The sequence below is a fragment of the Bactrocera neohumeralis genome, chromosome 4, assembly GCF_024586455.1.
Source record: "Bactrocera neohumeralis isolate Rockhampton chromosome 4, APGP_CSIRO_Bneo_wtdbg2-racon-allhic-juicebox.fasta_v2, whole genome shotgun sequence".
Taxonomy (NCBI): domain Eukaryota; kingdom Metazoa; phylum Arthropoda; class Insecta; order Diptera; family Tephritidae; genus Bactrocera; species Bactrocera neohumeralis.
The window spans coordinates 2,436,831-2,458,113 of NC_065921.1; the positions used below are offsets into that span (position 1 = coordinate 2,436,831).

General features: G+C 37.2%; 6 protein-coding genes across 6 annotated transcripts; 2 read left to right on the forward strand and 4 right to left on the reverse strand.

The window, feature by feature from the left end:
* Positions 1-2,154: 2,154 nt before the first annotated feature.
* On the reverse strand, positions 2,155-5,764 carry LOC126756077 (inner centromere protein). The gene is made up of 8 exons (XM_050468903.1): positions 5,547-5,764; positions 5,331-5,475; positions 4,702-5,265; positions 4,476-4,639; positions 3,651-4,423; positions 3,470-3,593; positions 2,725-3,400; positions 2,155-2,659 (listed from the first exon to the last, which is right to left on the reverse strand). The coding sequence occupies exons 1-8, from the start codon at positions 5,613-5,615 to the stop codon at positions 2,466-2,468; spliced, it is 2,709 nt and encodes a 902-aa protein (XP_050324860.1). The 5' UTR covers positions 5,616-5,764; the 3' UTR covers positions 2,155-2,465.
* Positions 5,765-6,089: 325 nt separating this feature from the next.
* On the forward strand, positions 6,090-10,529 carry LOC126757492 (GPI ethanolamine phosphate transferase 3). The gene is made up of 6 exons (XM_050471435.1): positions 6,090-6,530; positions 6,592-7,235; positions 7,307-7,490; positions 7,926-9,531; positions 9,601-10,046; positions 10,119-10,529. The coding sequence occupies exons 1-6, from the start codon at positions 6,378-6,380 to the stop codon at positions 10,317-10,319; spliced, it is 3,234 nt and encodes a 1,077-aa protein (XP_050327392.1). The 5' UTR covers positions 6,090-6,377; the 3' UTR covers positions 10,320-10,529.
* Positions 10,530-10,869: 340 nt separating this feature from the next.
* Positions 10,870-17,701, reverse strand: LOC126757493 (H(+)/Cl(-) exchange transporter 7). Its single transcript, XM_050471436.1, has 13 exons — positions 17,638-17,701; positions 14,467-14,708; positions 14,097-14,297; positions 13,827-14,028; positions 13,341-13,609; positions 12,673-13,281; positions 12,513-12,606; positions 12,256-12,425; positions 12,014-12,196; positions 11,718-11,921; positions 11,495-11,653; positions 11,341-11,424; positions 10,870-11,285 (listed from the first exon to the last, which is right to left on the reverse strand). The coding sequence occupies exons 2-13, from the start codon at positions 14,674-14,676 to the stop codon at positions 11,163-11,165; spliced, it is 2,508 nt and encodes an 835-aa protein (XP_050327393.1). The 5' UTR covers positions 14,677-14,708; positions 17,638-17,701; the 3' UTR covers positions 10,870-11,162.
* Positions 15,407-17,203, reverse strand: LOC126757497 (uncharacterized). The gene is made up of 2 exons (XM_050471438.1): positions 15,948-17,203; positions 15,407-15,865 (listed from the first exon to the last, which is right to left on the reverse strand). Exons 1-2 carry the CDS (start codon positions 16,619-16,621, stop codon positions 15,757-15,759), a joined length of 783 nt encoding a protein of 260 aa, XP_050327395.1. The 5' UTR covers positions 16,622-17,203; the 3' UTR covers positions 15,407-15,756.
* On the reverse strand, positions 17,381-19,895 carry LOC126757496 (uncharacterized). Its single transcript, XM_050471437.1, has 5 exons — positions 19,802-19,895; positions 19,374-19,734; positions 18,982-19,290; positions 18,418-18,621; positions 17,381-18,357 (listed from the first exon to the last, which is right to left on the reverse strand). Exons 1-5 carry the CDS (start codon positions 19,825-19,827, stop codon positions 17,740-17,742), a joined length of 1,518 nt encoding a protein of 505 aa, XP_050327394.1. The 5' UTR covers positions 19,828-19,895; the 3' UTR covers positions 17,381-17,739.
* A 336-nt stretch (positions 19,896-20,231) lies between these two features.
* LOC126757336 (adenylate kinase isoenzyme 6 homolog) lies at positions 20,232-21,148 on the forward strand. Its single transcript, XM_050471147.1, has 3 exons — positions 20,232-20,393; positions 20,456-20,607; positions 20,677-21,148. Exons 1-3 carry the CDS (start codon positions 20,342-20,344, stop codon positions 21,004-21,006), a joined length of 534 nt encoding a protein of 177 aa, XP_050327104.1. The 5' UTR covers positions 20,232-20,341; the 3' UTR covers positions 21,007-21,148.
* The last annotated feature ends 135 nt before the right edge of the window (positions 21,149-21,283 follow it).

Genomic DNA, 21,283 nt, shown 5'->3' on the forward strand with positions numbered 1-21,283 from the left:
CCGCAAGAAAGTGTGGTGAATTCCATTACCAACTGAAAGCCAACGACGGACAAGAGATCAACGGCAACAACAACAATGGCAACACGTACTCATTACATTATCGCGGGCAGCGCAAGGGAAGGCAAGGCCAATAAATCGAATGAAGCAACGCAGACAAGAAGCATTGAGGAAGACAGAAAAACGTTAGCAAGAAATGTGAGGATTCACTCACGGCTGCAAAAGCTTTCGTAAGAGCTTTCACGGCCTTCGTGTGTAATATTTCGTTGCGATCTCTTTGTTTACCGAGCAACTTGAAGCCTGCCAAGAAATTTTGTAAAGTGATCCTCTTATATTTTTCTTTTAAATAGCGAGTCACACTCACTGAGCTCGGCATTGAATGATTTCCATGTCGTTGAAGGATTTAGCTGACTCATTGACATGATTTGTAGTTCACTTGCAGGTCTCCACTAGGGCAACATCAGATAGACGTGGCAAAATGAAAGCTCTGAAATGTTCAATTTTTTGGTTTCACAATTTGAAATCCCGCAAGCTCTTTAAAGTCTAGCGGAACTCGGTTTCAGTTTCGAAATTTCATGTCGATATTCTTAAAGGTTGCAATTAATTATTTCAAATATCAATCGCTCCGGCTTGAATTATGGCTCTCGGATTTGATGAAAGTTTTTGATGCAAGAGAGATGCTTCCTTTGGGATCTTGTAAAACGAGAGATTTGCTTTCTTTCTTTCTTACGATTTCACTTCCCTCCACTTTTTGCATGTGTCATCGTTACTAATGCCAATCCAGCTGGTATATGATGCCAGTAATTTGGAATAGTAGATAGAAAGTAATGATTAATGATGCACTGCGAACTACGGTCCATTGTGCCCCTATATCACATACGCTCACCAAGTTCCAGCATCCTGAACAATTCAGGAATCTATTGTACGTGACTGAGGTGATGTGATCCCTGTCCACGTAGATGGAAGCTACGGTGCTAGGCAATTCAGAATCAGGTGTTATGGGGTTTGCTGTTCCCTTTCGCAGAACCGGCAGTTGGCGCAAGAAACTATGCCCATGTTGTGCGAATAGAGCGCTAAAAGGAGTCGGAATTTGTCTCGATGGAAGTTGATTATTTCCTTAAACCTTGGCCATTCCTACTGCCTGCTGACAGTGCTATTCTCTCCCCACTATCTCCTTCGTGCTGAGCAGCTCCTTAAGCGATGCATGGTTGTGGTCCCGTCATCTGTAATTTAACCGTCATGCAGTCTTTATAAATAACAGTGATAGTCTTGACGATGAAATGCATGTCCTTAAGCCATTCTATCTCACCATGGTCCCTTTGTCTTGCATTCTAGCTCTGCGGCATAGATTTCGACGATGGAGTCATCGGACACTTTTAATCCGTCAGTGTAGATGTTGTTATGTCCACTGCCGGGTCGCTTGTTTCCGCGTCATCCACTATTATTGTTGTTGTTGTAACGATTATCCAGACGCCGCTTGTGGGGAGGCAATAAGTTAACAGTTACCGAAATCACTTAACGGTTGGCCAAGGTAACGAGATGGACATAGATTTTGTGATTTGTGTCTATTCTGGTTAAGTAGGAGTTTAGCCTGATACAATACCACGGTAGAGGTATACCATGACAATACGCTTGCTTCACGTAGCAACTCGAGCTCTAGTTCTGCAATAAGTGGTGTTTAGACTCGAAATACCGCAGTTACTGGGAGGAAGTCAATGAAGGTGTTAATACCCACACTGTGAATGACATTTAGTGTCTGTCTCGACGTGTTTGCCCTGCTTCGAGCAGAAATTGCTTGGGGAGAAGTGTGTGTTTGCTTCTTTACAGGAAGCACGTGGGCCTCACTGTGTAGATGCTCGATGGGAGATATCCTGCTGTAGCTCGGAGTGCGGTGTTCTGCCAGGTTGTACCTTCTCCATCTGTGTCCAGGCGATTTGGAAGATCTTGTCGCGACTCGGTACTTTTACATCAATCGAGACTGTGTGCGAAATGAAGGGTGTCTCCCATTATGCAGAGAACTTTTCTGTATCAGATTTTGCTGGCAACGGTCCACCACTCCAAGCACCGTAAGACAAGAGTGGCATAACCTCATTTATTTGAAACAAATTCATTTTTATTGCAAACAATAATATCTTCTTGAGAATAAAATTTGAATCATTATTTGTTTTTCGTTATATTTTATTTGTAAAAAAAGTGCAAAATGTGTCATGATAATCAAACACGTTAAAATGCTTACAAAATTCCTTATGTATACATGAAAAGCACTCCTCATATGTGTATGTATGAATAGGATAGTGCAAGAGATTTTACCAACAAATTACAAACAATAAAAGGATTAATAATTCGAGCAAGCAGCTACTTGTACTAAATACAACTAAAATTCCATTTCAAATTAATTAACAGACTAATCTCTATTTTATATGTCATATACAAAGAGAAACGATTATTTATGAATACAGAGCAAACGTTTAATATTTTGGCAGCTCTGAATAACGCGGTGGGGTTGTCCATAAGACGCTTGAATTGCGTTTCAAATGATGCGAGCTAATATTGGGGAAGATCGAACGCAAGTCCGGTGACATCGGTTGCACCGAAAAGAAGCTGTCAATTATTTTCGTGGGCCAGTATTGCTGCATACGAATTGCCGAGCCACGTACGTGACCTGTTGAACAATACAATGATAAATGCATATTATAAAAGTGAAATTTTTGTTATTGTTTTACATACTTCGGCTCCAAGTTGGTGGCGGTGGTCGCTTATACGAAGTCTTTTCCTCTTCATCTGTTGAATCATCTTCATGCAACATTTCGAATGTGTACTTCGATTGATGTTTCGGGGGTGGTGGCAACATTTTCGCTGCAGCAGCGCGAGCATTCTGTTGCTGCTTCATTTGTTGCAACAACTCACGTTCTTGTTCGGCCTTTGCTTTGGCTGCCTTCAATTTAGCGGCGTCTTCTTGCTGTCGCAAGTTACGCTGGATCTCCTCGAGCGCTTGCTTCTTCTGTTCAGCCTCTTGTTGTTTTTTCAGTCGCTTTTCCTCGCGCTCCTTCACTAATTTGGCTGCGCGTTCAGCACGTTCCCGTTCTTTAGCTTCTCGCTGTTGTGCGGCGATAAGATGCTTCTGTTCTCGTTGCTTCTTGCGCTCCTCGGCTAAGCTATGCAAACCCTTGCGAAAATCTTCGGCACTATTTTCGCGTGATAAAGTTTTTGTAGTAGTTGTACTGGCAGTGGCTTTAACACCAGCAATACCTTTCGGATGCGGCATAACTTTTGACGCACTATTTGGCACTTTCTTTACTTTTGCTAACGACCCTGTGAGATTAGAAGATTGTGTTGGAGTGAGGAATCGCCCTAGTGTAGGCGCGGATGCAAGCTTTCCAAAAGTTGGCGTGTTTATACTTGACTGGAAATATTATATAACAATATATATACATATATATATAAGAAACAACTATTTTCAACTTTCACTTACCGGTGCTGCGTTTTCCTTAGTTCGTTTCGGACGACCGGAACTGGTTACCTCTGTAGTATGTGCAGCTATTGCAGCATTTTCGAAAGCTTCAACCTTTTTCTTCACCGGACTTTGCACAAGGGGGCTAAAACCAATAAATTGGTAAGAATTATGTCAAAAACAGAAATCTGTATATATTTACTTGAATAGTTCATTTGTACGGGTAGGCATTTTGAAAATCTTAGCTGACCCTAATTTTGTAGAAGCTGGACCGGGTTTTGGCAGAGTTGCTAATTTAGCCTTTGGCTTTTCCGGTTCAAATGACTCATCCTCGGTTATTAGGCTATCTTGTTGGGGATGTGTTGTGTCTTTTGCAGTCTCCATCGAGTGACGGGACGAGACAGTCGAATTGTTTGCTTTGTCATTGACGGGCACATTATATGTTGTGTCGCCCACCGAAGTGACCGCTCCGCCTGACTTTTTGTTTATTGTAACAGTCATATTGGCATTTTGACCATCCATAACAAAGGTGGCCTGTGCAGCATCCACCTGGAACGTGGTTTGTGCTGCATTTGCACAAAATGTAGCGTCATTTATGACAGCACCTGTTACTACTGTCAAATTACCAGTCTTTTCGGGTTGTGCAGAATTATTTCTAGTCTCATTCATTCCTGCAGCGGCAGCAACTTCTGGCGGTACTAGTGAAACTCGCGTGGGCGGTGTGCTAACAGCTTCATTTGAAATTGGGTGGTCCACTGCATCTTCATAAACAGATCCACCTGACGCACGGGTTTGTTTACGGGTTTTACGGGTAGTTTGTGTTGCGTCAATATCGCTAAATCTTTCAACTTTTATTGGTTTGGGCACAGCATCCTTTTTCTTGCGACGTTTAGTATTAGCGGTGGTAGTATTAACTGAAAGTGTGGTGGATGCCAGTGTCGAATCGTCGCTACCAGGTTCAGACTTTATAGGAATCTATGTAATTATTAAGGATTAGTTAATGATTATTGAATTTTTTGAAGAATACCTTTGGTAATGGAACAGTTTGTTGCGCACTAACTGACGATTCCAGTGCTGTAGAAGGTGCCGAAAGCTCGATGTTTGCTTTGTCATTAGCAACTTCAATACTACTCTTTTCACGTTTAATTTTGATGCGTAGGCCACGAGTCTTACCGTCCTCTGTAGAATTGCCTACCATTTAAAAAGGAATACATTTTTACCGACAATTAATTAGAGAAAATTATTATACATACGTTGAGAATTTTTATCTGTGGCTTCATCGTCTGAATTCAGCTCCACCACAGATGGAGCTTTTGTTGGAATGGCTATTACTGAATTTTCAGATGTGACGCTAGCAATAGATTTAGAAGCATCACTGTCGCTCTGAATTGCGTTATCATCAACTTCGTGCATTTGTGAGGGTCGTTGTTCATGCTCCAACTTCACCTTAGTAGTGTTATTTCTACTGGGACGACGCATTTTACTATTAAGTTTTGGTTCTTTAAGGTTCTTTTCCGATTTCAATTTTGCTGCGCGTTGTGGTCTTGAAAATGACGTTTCAATATTACCAGCGACTTGTGTTAAATCACTGTGCGCAGTAATAGGCGCTGGAGGAGGTGGCATCAATTTTTCCTCTAATTGTTCTTTGTTTTCAACCTTTGCACTCCTTGGTGCAGGTGTTGGATTTAAAACGGGAGTTGGTGGGACGTGATCAATATCAATTTGCTCAGCTTCCATGGTATCGGCTGTGGCAAGAAGTTTAGAATTACTCGTACGCGCTGACAGACGAGGAGAAATTTTTTCAGGAACAGCCTCATCTGTTTTTAAAAATTATTATAGCATAAAAATTTCACAATTTAAGAATTTAGCTTTTTCTACTCACTATCGCTTTCCGTCAGATCTGACAAGCGTTTAATTCGTTTCTTTTTTTGTTGAGGGGTGGCGTTAGGCAACTGACCCAATGTAATTGGCTCAAGAATTGCAGTTTTTTGACCACTAAGCTGATCGCGCAAATCTTTAATAAATTTCTTTAAAGAAAATTAAAAATAATTACAAAATAAGCAAAACACCAATTCTGTAAGCAATTGTGCAACTTTACCTCTTTAAGCTCCTTTAATTCATTGCAATATTCGTCACTCGTCTCAATTATTTTCAATAATCCCTCCATTTCGTGTCTTTGTCCGGCAAAGTAGTTAACTTCGAACTGAACAAATAGAATTTTTATAAAACCCTTTCTTTCCCTATATTTATTCGCCAAAATCAAATAATTTTCACAATAGTAAACTAAACCAAAGTCACACCAACATCTGCCACAAATGACTCCAAATACACATTTTCAAATCCGTTAACAGACGCCCGCTATGGAATCTAAAAGACAGTACTGCCAACTTATTGGCTTAAGCGACATCTACGGTGAAAAGCTTTTAACCCACAACATGCAACGATGTAAATATATAAAAGTTCAAATTAACCATATTAATTATTTTTTGAAATGGTTTTGTCGTTTAATTATAATTTGTGAAGTTAAAAATATTTTCTTTTATTTGCAAAATTATGACGTCCATACATTCTTAAAAATAAGGTCTATAGGTTGTTATTGCTAAGTCGTAAGTAAGTCTATTCATATGTGCCCTGACAGAAGTATTTTCATAAACAGCTGACGTTTTCATCTCAAACGACAATAAAAAACGAAATTATTTATTGTTTCACAGTATTTTTTGCATTTATTACAGAAAAATAAGTCGTTCATTGACCACGAGATATAAAATCAAAATTCAATATGCAAAGATAAAAGGTATCGAGGAGAAAACAGAAACAAGTTCTCAGCACATCGCAGTAATAAATTCTAGTCAGCGCTAAGCGGAATCACTGGAGCTGCTTTGCGTTAATATACATTAATAGATTTTACCTAAATTAACCTAGTCAAGTCATGAATTATGCGTGGAGCTATTTTTTCGTGCTAATATGGTTGGCTTATTTGATATCATCTGGTGTTCTGCTTTTCTCGCGAGGTTTTCTTCTTTCACGTGTATCCAAAACGGATATTAGCTCATGTCAACGCCTATCTTTAAATGAAAGTGATGTAAGTCATTAATTTATTGTATTAATAATGAAAAATTATTGCATATATTTTTAATTTACAGGAATATTTTTTAAGTGAGGAAATTGTACAAGAAATCTTCAAGGATGTCAACGCTACTTCCAATTTGTGTCTGCCCCAAAAGTCTAAAGTGATTATTTTGCTCATTGATGCACTAAAATATGAATTCGGGGTCTATAAGGAGAATATTTCAAATCCACTACCTTATGAAAATAAGCTGACAATAATGTACGATTTGATACAAAGTTCGCCCGAAAATGCACACCTCATGCGATTTAAAGCCGATCCACCAACAACCACTTTACAGCGCCTTAAAGGTCTTACAACCGGCAGTTTACCAACCTTTGTTGACATGGGTTCGAACTTCGCTTCACCCGAAATCAACGAAGACAATATTATTGATCAGTTGGTCAGACATAATCTGCCCATAGTATTTTTGGGTGATAGCACATGGACAGATCTGTATCCTCGACGTTTTAGGCGTGCTTATTCCTATCCCAGCTTCGACATATTCGATTTGGATACAGTCGACAACAAAATTGAACAGTTATTGCCAAAAGAACTTGCAAAGGATGACTGGCAGGTACTTATTGCTCACTTTCTTGGAGTTGACCACTGCGGCCACAAACACGGACCTTTACATGAAGAGATGGCCCGTAAACTCAATGAAATGAACGAAATCATAAAGTATGTCACATATACATATACTTATTCTATCGTTGGCAATAAGTTTAAAAATTATTGGTTGTATTTTTTAGATCAGTTATAGCAAAAATGGATGGTGATACAACTTTGCTTGTGATGGGAGATCATGGCATGACGGCATCAGGCGATCATGGAGGCGAAACCGATGATGAAACTAATGCATTGTTATTTGCCTATACTAAAGGCAACAAATTTATCGGCAGCGAATTCGGTTCTGATAATACAACTATGCAGCAGGTAAGCTTATGACCACCAAAGCGAGAGATAAACTCATCAACGAATTTATAACAATCGCCCTTATCGAAATGTAGCAATGCGTAAAATTTCTTATCAGTCCAAAATGTACATATTTATTTTAAAAATCATATCACATATTTTAATGTAAGAAGGCAGAGATAATATGCAATCGTTATAGCATTACGACGCACGTCAAGTTGTGCCTTCTTAAACAATTAAATTTACCTTGATTCTGATTATTTTCAAAATGAGAACAGATATTAGCAACAGTCAAAGCAACTATAGAAAAAGGCTTTCTTCAAGTAAATCCAATTCATGCATAGAAAATTTTCAAAATTTCTTTTCCTTTCATTCGTTTTCCTTTTGCAGAATTGTATTATTAGTTGTGCCCTTTATTATGCATAATTTAATAGTCTATAATCTTGTGTCTTTCAGATCGATCTCGTCCCCACGTTGGCCACTATAATGGGTGTCCCCATACCCTACTCAAATTTGGGCTTAATCAATTTCAACATCGTACCTGATATTAAAGTGCCGTACATGAACAAATTCCAGACACTTTTACTCCATGTCTGGCAAAATGCGCAACAGATGTATAAGTACTTCTTCAATTACGCTTTAGAGAACAAGCGTACATTCAGCGTTGACGAATTGGAGAATATGCATAACGAATATGTCTTATTCACTCATCGCGTCAAGACGGTATACAATGAAGCGGGCTTCAAATCATTTATAGGTGATCTAAATGCTAATATGCGACTAATTCTTAACACGTGCCGTGAAATTTGGGTGAAATTCGATGCTGTGCAAATGTCTCAGGGTCTCTTGTTTACGCTGCTGCCAATATTCTTTTCATTTCTGGTAGTCAACAACTTAAATGCCTTAGAGCTCTACCGTATATTCACACCGAAGGGAGTTACATTTACGTATCTCGTAAATATTGCGGCTGGTTTCTTTGGGTATCGCTACTTCAAGAACTTCTCTTTCAAATCGGAGGACCATGGCGTGATATTCTTTACCAACATCGTCAGCGCATTTATTCTGATTTTCCACGCCCTGCAAAATTGGCGTACAATTGCCAATAATTGGTCGGCGGTGAAGCGTTTCGGCAATATGCCAACTCGAATTATTTTCCTAATCGCCGTCAGTGTATTCTTCTCCAACAGCTTTATAATACAGGAACCGAAAATACTGTCATATCTACTGGTAGGATCCATTCTCCTGCTGGCGTATGAAATCCTTCAGAAATGTGTGCGTCTTGAACTGAATAAGCGCTTCAAATGGTCACAATTTTTACGTTCCACCATCGCGCAATTGCTACTATTCAGCTTACTGGCGATTATTATCGTTCGTTACACGTATGCGCTCTTTCGTTGTAGAGAGGAACAGGGAAACTGCGTAGATTTCTCAGGCAACTCTGACGGTTTCTCGATAAAACGTCCCGCAACCGGTAAGACCTACATTTTAGCGGTGGTCATTATAGTGCTGTACACAACGCTCTCCCGACTCTATCTAAGGCACAGCGGTAGCTTAACCGGCGGTTCGCCCAATGTATGGCTAGCACGCTATGGGCCCACAATAGCTTCGATTTGTGCTGGCGGGCATTTGTTGCTTGCCCATAGTGCCGTGAAAAATGTGAAGCGCACGCACATCGATGCCATGGCGCTGGTAATTTACGGTCTCATGCTTGTGCAGATAGTTGTGCTGTGCGTTTCGCCATTGCTGACTTTCTACGTTCTGCCCAACTTTAGCACACCTATTCAAATTAGGCCGTGGGACAACGTCATACCGCAGATATTCAAGAAGATCAAGCGCATGTATGACGACGCGGAGGCTCGTGTCAACCAGATGGATGCAATGGTCTATGGGCTGACCACCGTGTACTCCTCAGCCACTATCGTGTTTGGACTGTTTCTCAGTATGATGCTGATTGTACTACTCGAACCGCGTGCCACAATCGGTATGGTCGCGTGTATAGCGATTTCGGTTGTCATCATCTTGGTTCATTCCACATTGCGCTTTCGAACAGCAGTGAATCTAGGTAAGAACACTGAAGTTAACTATTTAATATTTGTATTTATATCAGCTGACATCTAATTGTTTACGTTAGCAAATTGCATACAGCCAACATTTACGGGTATAGTCAGTTGGTTTTTGTTGGCACATTTCTGCTTCTTCGCCACGTCCCATCAAACCACCCTCTCGCAGATAGATTGGCGCGCTGCTTTCGTTGGTCGTACAAGTGGTCTTGGGAAGTCACATCTAATTTCTGGAGTCTTAGTTATATTGAACACATTCTGTGGACAAGTGTTCTTTTTTTGCATGTACAATCTGCTCAGTTTGTTAACATTCTCACTTTGCGCGCTTCATCCGAAATTCATAAAAGGTCCAACCTCTGCAAACACGAATGCGAATGGGACATCCGCACCATCAACGGTCGATGGAATTGGTTTGGACATGATGCGTGGCGAATTTCTACTGTATGAAAATGAAGGCACCTTCCTTGCCAGTTCATTTAAACTCGCAGTACAGTTTTTAATACTACAAGGAATTAAGGTAAACTATTTTACATTTTTTCTTATTTTTATTTCTAATTCTAATTAATTTCATACATCCACTTCGTTGCAGGTGCTTTGTGCCATGCTGGCTTGTACCATTCACTGTCGTCATCTGATGGTGTGGAAGATCTTTGCGCCGCGCTTCATTTACGAGGGCATCGGAACATTTGTCAGCCTGACGGCTCTAATTGTTGGATATTTCGTTATTCTGCGTATTAATCGCGCTTTAGAGCGTTTAATTTTCAAGGCGAACAACTTGAAATTAGATTAAAATGATTTGTTTTACAGTTGTAATATTATTGTAGATACTCGTTTTATGATTTTACCTGCCTTAGCCCCCAGCTGCTAATGCAGGCATAATTTGTGTTTTTGTGTTTGTATACTTTACAATAGTATTGATATTTTGTATTAAACTAATTTATTTGAAAGAAACCCACGTTACTGCATTTGATATTTTAAATAAAAAGCGGAAAATTTGAAATGTCTCCAAATTACTTCCCAATTCAGTTAAGTTGAATTCAGAATAAGAAAAAACTTTACCTCGGTTGCACCAGAACTATAATATCCTACAGAATCAAAGAAAGTTTCCATACAAAAACATGACTTTGACCGTCTGTATGGTAGCTATATGCTACAGTGGTCCGATGTCGGCGGTTCCGACAAATAAGCTGCTTCTTGATTCCGATTATAATTATCCAAACGATTTTCTAATATCGTCGCTTAACGCCCATTGCAAAAAATATCAAACAAAAAAAATACAAAAACGCTCGCTCACACTTAAAAAAAAACTATTAACCGATTTTCTGCATTAAAACATTACGTTTTTATCCTCCTACGTGACTTCGGAGTTCAGTCCATACTTTACAATATATTTTGACAATTTACAGTACATATCAAGTACAAAAATACATTAAGGGTATATATGAATATCGATTACTAAAAAACTACACAATAAAGTAAATAGTCAAATGAATTAACGGGGTTAATGTATGAGAATATAAGAAGTTATTCGAAAAAATAAAATCGTATAATCCACAGTTGGATATTTATACTGCGACTGCATATTATAATAACACAGTCATATTTTATATTAAATACATGGGCATGCAATTTATTATTTATACAAAAAATCCTTGCGTGTAATAATACCAACAACACGATTTTCACGATCAATCACAATCATATGACGCAAGCCCAGCGCCCGGAACTTCTTAAATATCTTTGATGCTGAATCACACTAAAACATGCGTAAATGAATATCGTTTAACTTAAACAAATTATAGAAAACTTACTTGACTAACACGCACTGGCGATGGATTCATAAAAATCTCCAAATTTACTGTGTAATTTTCTTTTTCATTTGGCAAGCGCACGCTCTGGAATATGAGGGTCAAAGTAATTCGATTATTTGCGCGTTTGTAGTAGTAGTTAAATGGGTTTACTTACGTCAATTGACGGATAACGTGGGTAAACGTTCCTGAAGGTTTGTATTGAAACCTCTTTCTCCCAAAAGTTTTTCTTTTCTTCGTAAAATGAATTCAGCAGAATCACAATCAGTTGTGAGCGCAAAACAATACCGCAAACTCGACCATTGGCCCGATTATTCTGAACAGCAGGAAATAAAAACATATAATTTAAAATATAAAAGTAAAATTTGCATTTTACTAACACCCTTCACATCCTCCACTACTGGGAAACCGTTATGTTTACAACGACGCAGTACTTTATATATGTACTTCGCACTGTCGCATTTCTTTATACAGACAACAGGCGTGCTCATTAATTCTGAAGCTTTGAGCCCTTTATACTTCGGTAGAAGCTCCCATGGCAATATCGGCACACAGCTCATTTTGATTTGAATGTCGTAGATGCCCTACAAATTTGCAATTTTCCATATGTCATAATGGTGAATGTAGGAAATGAAACTTTGCCTTAAAATATTTCTAAAATTAAATAATAGCTCACCTCAGTAAAGTAATCTCCGACCCACTTTGCACTAATTAGTGTCACAATCAGTGGAAAGAAAAATGATGTCTCCACACCGGTTGTCTCCATGAGTATGACCGAAAGGCTAATAGTCATACGCAGCACTCCACCTAAGTTGGCCGCTGCGCCGATGAGGGCATATTTACCTGGACTCAAAAATGTCTAAAGAAGAAAGTATGAGTAAGATAGCATTTACGATTATCTTCACTCTCGTCAATTACCGCTTCAGGGAAAATATAGAAGATGATCATGGCCACTAAACGGCCCCAAGCGGCTCCTACTAACCCCGTTGGTATAAATATGCCAAGAGATACATTTAGACCAAAAGTAACACAAGCCAGGAAGTAGTAAACTAATGTGAATACCGTCAGCGTTAATATTTTGTGCGAGCCTATGAGAAAAATAAGAAAACGAAATAAAGTTAAACACGAAATATATTACAGGAAAATAAAGTCAATTATTGTATATATTTCTGTACCTGGTGGATCATGAAAGAGTGAACGTACAGTCGCCTCCGGTGTTTGGAACCAAAGTGCTGCTACTGCGTTGTATTCATTATCCTCACAAAAGAGCTGCAAATGTTATGTGATCATCTTTAGATAAGCTAAAATGTTATTTAAATTTAAATTGGTTCCTACTTGTACTGGATAATCGGTTGGGTCATTTCCGAGTGGGCGACAGTCATTTATGAAAAAAATCATAACACATGCTAATGTCACACCGATAACTGCCACAAGTGCTGCTTCTAGAATTCGTGCAAATTTGAACTTAATGAAACGTGAACGAAATCGGTTGATATGCGTATTATATGAGTTCCACATGGCACCCAAGAGACCACCAGTTACGCCGAATAACATAAATATAGGTAACTCAAAGTATTCAAATGTGAGGGGTTGCTCGAATTTGCCCAAATTAAATAGGCCCGTAAAAGTAAAATTATTCAAACCATGATATGCGGAAAGGACAATGTTTAGCGTGAACGAACTTATAATAGATGCGACCAGGGTTCGCCAAATAAGATTTTGGTTCCAGAAACTAGCTGCCTCCTCCAACGAGAATAACATTCCGCCGATTGGAGAGCCGAAAGCAGCAGCAACACCAGCTGCAGCGCCACCCAAAACAAAATCTCGTTTCTCATGATCATCTCGAAAAGCTCGAAAAATTCGAAAATCCTTAACAAACGTTGTACTTTTTCCTTGCGATATACCCGCCGCAACTACGGCGCCGGCGTGAGCCATTGGACCTTCCTGTTCATTTTGAATCCATATTAATAGTAAGCATTTTATATATATTTCATGTTAGTCACCTTTCCTCCAACCAGGCCGCCTACCACCGCCGTTACTACACCTACCGCTTTTACAGCCAGTGTTTTTATACGAACAATTCGAGGAATTTTAACGCCGTTAAGATAACTTTTTACTTGAGGCATTCCACTGCCAGCAGTTATTGGCTCCACATAAGTTACTAACGCTGCACCCAATACCACTGGTACTATGCTCATTGCCATCCAGTAGATATACGGAATAACCAAATTTCCTCCGGGGTTGATATTAGCAGCTACATTGTTGTCAACAGCTAGAAGTAAGATCATTTCGTTATACATTTATTTCATTTCGGTTATTTGGTTATTTGTAAATAAAAACTAAAACCGTATTTTCCGAATTGGTTTTTTGAAAAATAAGAATTTTACATTTACATATACATACACATAAGTACTTCGGATAAGACTTTGGAATTTCAGAAACTTAAGTTGGTATAAAGACTTTACGCATTTAGAAATTATTGTTCGTACAGTTTTTGAGAAACGTGTATTTTACTGCAGACAACTCTTCAATGGGAATGTCAATAACGCAGGCGATTAGCGCGGTCACAACACCAATTTGTATAAATATTATCCAACGCAGAATATCTTTTCGAATGTTAAAACGCGCATTGTCGGAGAATTTTTGATCTTCCTTGAATAGTACATTATCACATACATCATAATCCAAACTCTGTCAATTCATTGAGAAATTTATATTATTAAAAAAATCTCTAGCAAAAAATAAACATTAAAACGAACCTCGTAGACATCATCTTTAAGCGCAGTAGTGTTTAGAGTGGTTGTACGCGAACGAATATAAAAAGTTGGTTCAGTTTGTCTTCCATTGGCTCTTCCTTCATTGGCCTCTAGGTTATGTGCTGATCTTAGACTATTATTTTCCGACGACATGGGAATAGAGTTTGTATCGAGACCTGGTGGCTCCTGACCACCTCGATGTGACTATTTTAAAAAACGAGGATTATTAGTGTTTGTAGAATAAGCATTGGTGATAAGGGGAGTTAATGACTCATTGTTGCTGCATTGAAAAATTGTGGGTTTAATACAAGAAAGCGAACTTATGGAAACAAGACATGCTAATTTTTGAAAGGGATTTGTAAAATAAGCTTACCCCAGACGAAGTTGGTTCCGCACCTCTTGGGTGTATTGCCAGAGGTTCGTCGTCGTCGTCGTCTTCGGTCTCTTGCTCCTGCATTTCTTTGTGTGCATCATTTTTTGACTTCGAAACTTTTGTAGGTTTACTTTTATGTAAACTAATATCATCCTCGTCCTGGCTCGAATCGATATCAATCAGATGTTCTACGTCATCAACCTTTTTCATTGTTAAGTTTTAATGAATGTGTTGCTTTATAACTAAAGTATAAAAAACAAATGTTCTGTAAAATCTTATCAACAATAAATTTTGCTTTCGCGCAAGGTTGCAATTTTGATGCGAAAATTGCTTCACAGATAGGCATTGTTGCGGCTTTCGTTTAAGTTGTATCTAGGGTCTTAACATAAATGATATTATATAAATGCGGGCTAGGGCAATTTATTGAATTTACGTTTTTGATTAAATATAGTATACGTTTTTAACAATATTCAGAATCTATGAATAATTAATATATGTATTGCTTACGAAAACTTTCAGTGCATGTCTGTACAGTCGTGCGCAACTTTGTATAGCGTGTATAGTTTCTGTTATACATTAGCAATATTATTAAAAAATGGTAGTATTTGAAAAATAAACCGGGGAACACCAAAACTATGAAAAAAAGAGTACAATTTTATTATGAATTCTTATCCAATAAAGTGAGAATTGGAATCGCATACATATATACAGACATATGCAGACATTAACTGAAAAATGTAGTACAAATGCTTTCCAAACTCATTGAACAGAGAATCCGGTCTTTCTGATTCTTTCTGATCAAATTAGGTTAAGATGAAATGAATCTCAATATGATCCTTTAGAGACTTTATTTGACTACACTTGTATTACGAATGACTAGCAGATAAATTTATTTATGGGCTATTTTTCATTTTAATGTATAAAGTTAAACTTCAAAATATTTCTCGTAAAATATACATTTTTATTCTAGGCCATTTAAATAGGAATCAAGTTTCGCTTAGGTTATGATTTTATTTTCTTTATATAAATTGTGGCGTCTCACATGACACTTACATTAAAAATAATAAATATTGAAATAATAACATTGTTATACAAAGAGTATGTAAATGCTCTCTGAAAATTTGATTAAATACGTATTTATATAATAATACAATAAATTAGTGTATACTCGCAGTAAAGAGGAACTATGTGTTTGTTATTAGAGACCTAAGTTTCTTCGCAGGATTTCGAAGATAATAAGTCTTCTTTGATTGCAACATTTTTCAGTTTTTTGTTTGACTAGATTATAATTTAATCGTAACTTTTTAACGGGTATCCACCATTAAAAGTATCCACAGAGTTGATATTTATATTTTCGATTGCACAATATCCGTCGTCACCTCTAAGGTAACTGGTATAACTGAAAATAATTGAAATATAATATTTATTCATTATTAGAGAAACCATAACTATGTAAAATAATAATGAGTGTTATTACTTACATATTGGAAAAAAATTCCGAAAATGAGGGCAAAGTAGTTGAACCGGTGTTGCCAATGTTATCATTTTCTTTTCCTGCTATTATAATATCGTGGTAGTTATCATTTTCAATGTATGTAAAGTCCGCGAAAGAAGCAGATGGTGGACGGGGAATGGGGCTGCTTTCTTCCGTTGGAGCGATTTGAACATTACAATTGAGAGCATGTTCGTATGCAAATTCTTCGTTGCAGTAACCGATTGCTTCCGTCTCTGCAACACTAGTCTCCTCATCATTAAGTGATTCGTTGCTGTTGTTGTCATTACATTTTGCAGCAGAGTCGTCAAAGCGCCAACCATCCCCATTAACTACATATCCCAGACGTAGTAAGTAGTCAGCAACGGTTTTTTCTGATAAACTAATTATTTCGGCAATTTTTTTTGTAGTAAAATGTGGATTTCTTTCGATTAACATTTTCACTTTATCACAATCTGCCACTCCAGGACGACCAGTACGTTGTCCATCCACACAACTTGTGTCGCCCTTTCGAAATTTTGAAAACCAAATTTGTACCACTCGCTCACTGACAGCATCATTGCCATACACCGCACAAATCTTTCTTTTCGTCTCGGTAGCTGTTTTATTTTTGCGGAAATAGAAAAGCATCAAACAACGTAAATACTCCTTCTTATTTTCCATATTTGAATGGCTCTGAATGACTGTAACTTAGCAATAAAAACTGTTTAATAATATTGGAGAACAATTGTGGCTGAGATGAAATACGCCAAGCAACTGATTTCCAAAAATTAAGATTTCCTTCTTGCTGGCTCGACGTTTCTCGATATCATTGTAATTAGTAAAAAAGCGAGATTACTTTTTTTCTACCCTTATCTACATACATAATTCTGTCGGAGTTTATGTTTGGAGTTCACGAGCACGTACCTGCTTTTGTGTCTCTTTTTTAAATCATAAACAATACCCATGTGGTAAGATTGTGTAAAGCGCGACGGTGGAAGGGGTAGCTATATCGTTAGTCAGGCAAGCTGGCAGGGGCACAATTATGCATGTAAAAAACACCCTTGCGAGAGTGGAGAGCAGTTTTTTGTAGTTATGCATGAGGGTTCGTCTTGGGTGAAACTTATGGAAACAACCCCGAATGACTTTAAATGATAAGCGGTGGTGACTTACACAGAATCCGCGAGTGTAGATGAGTATAAAAAATGCAAAACTCGCGATAATTAATTTCCTTTCAATACCTTCAAATAGAAATTGATTCGTGGAGGCTTCGAGTACATTCTAACTTGTGTGCATTCAAATGGAATCTTAATACATACAAATAAAAATATGATAGACATCTTTTATGAATATAATGAAAATGACAAAAAAGTACACATTTTCTTAGCAGAAATTCAGTATTATCATAACTCGATGCTAATTTTTCAGAATGTATAAAATTGATAACAGTTTCAATTTCTAACTTTTCATTTTATTGAAATAATATACATATGTATGTCCATGTAATTGTACAGATATCTCACAAACAAGTTGCTGAATATAACGTAAATAACTTCATTCTAAACTTAGACTTTTAATTCCGAACTGAAAAGTAAATATGATTGTAACTATAATCTTATTTATATTATTAAATACCGGGTCAAGGCTTAAAATTAATAGTTTAACTTAATATATGTATATAGTATAATTAAGGTACTTACTAAATGATCTGTTTTTCTATACATCAATTCAAGTACGATAAATATTTCTTTGTGAATAATATCCAAATTAGTACCTAGACCTGCTAGATAGTACCAACATTTCTAATTATGATATTCAAATTCAGGATGCAAAAATTTAAATTTTGCTAATTCCAAGCAAAACCAATTGTTATTAGTTTGATTGTACGTTTGCAGTTCACGATGCAAACTCTGTAATGCGGAGGACAGTTGTAAAATAATTTCATCCGATTTAGTGTTCCCGACAGGCATATTGAAATTTGTAGTGTCATTTGAATATTGTGTGGTATCTACGCCGGAACTGAATCCTGAGGAACCTGGCAACCCAGAAGATGTGGGATGTACAGAGAGATCGATTGGCTGTATTTCGGCTAACAGTAGTTCATTCTTAATCAGGCTACCCACGTGATTGCAGTTCAAATCGTATGACCTGCCACCAAGATCTTGACCAGCATCGTAACTGCTCACATCACTCGGACATGGGGTTACGGCACTTAAAGTTGTAGCGCGACCGAGCAAGGACTGATCGCTGTTGTTAGCATAAAGTGGCACGTGCTCCTCAGGTTGGCTGAAAGCGAAGGGAGACATCTCTATTTGAGTTCGTTGATTTATTGTCATGCAATTCATACCGCTATTGCTTGCTTTGTTGTACGTGGACTTTACTTCATAACCCGTTATGTGCTCGTTTGTGTCTATTGTTCCCTAGGGTAAAATGGCATGCGTTTATTTTCATAAGGAAAATAATGCTTTGTTGATACTCACTGAAATGTTATTTGGATTCAAATTGTCGGATGTATCAGCATCGTTTTCATCGATCTCTTGTGTTCTCTCTGTACAACTCATATTTGCAACGGTGTTTTGCTTGAGACTGTAATTGAGTGGTTGCTCATTATAGGCTTCCATTAGTGTTATATCACGTGCTCTCTCAAAAGCAGGTGTAATGAGAAAGTGATCGATCACATTCCACTGTAAAAGAGAAGAAAGGAGAGTGAAAAAGGCAATAGTTAATGTGAAATACTCCGAGATGCAAACAACAATAAAATCAAAAATAATGTGAAAAATCAGCGTCAGTAACGAAGCGCAAGATATTTTAACGGTTTGTTGTGCTCTAAGTTTCTCTAATGAGAAGCATGGATTTTATTGCTGATATGTTCGTAACGGTTTCTTAATATTTTTTTTGTCCTTGAATTAAATGAGATTGTTTTTATAAAAACAACTTTGCTATGCGTTATTTAATAAACATATTTTTACAGTAATCTACTTCACAAATTAGTTATTTTACTTATATTTGGCAGTTGTATGTTAAATAATAACACCGTTTATTACCTTATGCAAGATGCTCGAATTTTTCTCCCTTTTCTGTTGTTGCTGGTTTTGATCTTGTTGAATACGATTTTGTTGTTGTTGCTGTAGTTGATGCCGTTGAAACGCGGCTTTAATTTTAAATAATTCTGAAGTTGGTTGCACCGGGTATGCCAATCGCTGTTCATTCCGCGATGAAGATGTCCTACTTCCATTGACGTTGGTATTACGACGGCGCGTGGATTTACGATTGCGCAGAAATCGATCTCTCCTCTCTACCAAGGCATTCACTTTCATATCATATATTTTTCCCATTAAATCGGGATGACGTCTCTAAAAAAAATGTGAAATAGTACAATAATTAGTTAAATTTTGCGCAATCAAATTTGTTCAATTATTTTTTTATTGCTTTTCACCTTTATATGCATATGGAAATTGCCTGTGGATCGCACGCTACCACGATATACGCGATCTGGTGGGCAATTGCAACATTTCACAGTTACATTTTCACCGTCTTGAGTCTGTATCTCAAACAATTCACCGTTGAGTATGTAAGGAATATGAACATTGCGTGAGTTAGTATCAGGGACTATTGTTTTGTCAGAAGATATTGAAGTATCTAGAGATATTTCCTGCTTAGTTTGAGCAGAATTCCTCAAACACACTTTATTAGCCATTTTTAAAGCGATCTCATCGGTGGTCGGCAGATTTGGTAAATCGAGCGTGGGTTTATTTATTTCCATTTCAAGCCTACCATAAAACCGTAATACGTCCACACTATTGATATTAGAAAAATATCAATTAAGCGAGGATCCATCGACCGCACTAAACGAAATCTACTTACGGAATGATGTTTCGGTTATGCTCCATATTTCGTACTTTCTGACCTTGAGTTGTTGAGAATTAATATACCTTATACTCCAACAAATAAATCCATTTAAGAAAACAACTGTTACTATTTAATTTTAGCACAAGCTAACTTTTCAAGACTGACATAAGTTACATCCAAAAGATATCGTTACTGTAATGCTTTTGTTGGTATACATAGTATATACATTTTAGCACCAGCAGCCTAACTTAATTTCACTGGTAATTTTCTGAATAAAAGCTAAAATATATAGAATAAGACCAATAAGAATTTAAAAATTACATTCGTTTTAGGAAGAAATAAAATTATTTGATGTAGCCACTTTATATGAATAACTAGTGGGTTTATTCTGAGATATTTTGGTGGTTGGTTTTTGTCTGAGATATTGTTGTTTATTTATTTTCACTTTTGACATTTAGCACAATCAACAAAATCTTACTAAAACACGCGCTTGTGCAAATTTAGGTAAATAATCACTAAATAAACAAAACGTGAATACTTAATTATTAAATAAAAATGGCCACAACAGATGAGAAGGTGGATGCAAAACCAAATATATTGATAACAGGTAAAGGAAGAAGTTTTAAGTTTAAGAATCGCTAATTTGCTGAGTACATAATTTTATTTCAGGAACGCCAGGTGCGGGAAAGTCGTACCTGTGTGAAAGGTTATCCGATCAATTAAAATTAAAATGGTTGGATTGCTCTAAAATTGCTAAGGAAAACAACTTCGTGGAAGAGTATGATGATGAGTACGATTGTCCCATTCTTGATGAAGACAAGGTATACACGGAGTTACGTTTATGTATATGTACAAATTTATATACATATGTATATTTTTATTCCCTTCAGCTAATGGACTATATGGAGCCATTTATGCAACAAGGCGGAAATATAGTTGAATATCATGGATGCGACTTTTTCCCTGAACGATGGTTTGAAGCTGTTTTTGTGGTTACATGTTCGAATACTATACTTTTTGATCGTCTAAAGGAACGTGGGTACAATGAAAAGAAATTAAAATCAAATCTTGAATGTGAAATTTTTGGAACAGTGCTAGAAGAGGCACGCGATTCGTACAAACCAGATATTGTTGTTGAATTAAAAGGTGATACCAAACTGGATGGTGAACAAAGTTTGAAAACCGTAAAAAATTGGTACAGAGCATGGAAGCGAAAGTAAGGCATCATTCTACTTTCAAAATTATCTCTGAAAGTGAATATAAATTAAAAAATCGTCAATACAGACAAAAGCGATAATCAGTTAAAGTGTGTTTTTTATATACAGGAAGTGAATAAAGAATACTATTTTTGTATCTAGGATATATGTATGTGATACATAACTATTGTTCTACATATATAGTTTTCAATTAGGTAAAGGATTTCGCAGTTTCGATATTATAGTAAACAAGAAAAAGCGTTAATTTAATCCATGGCAATTATATGAGGACATCTTGTCA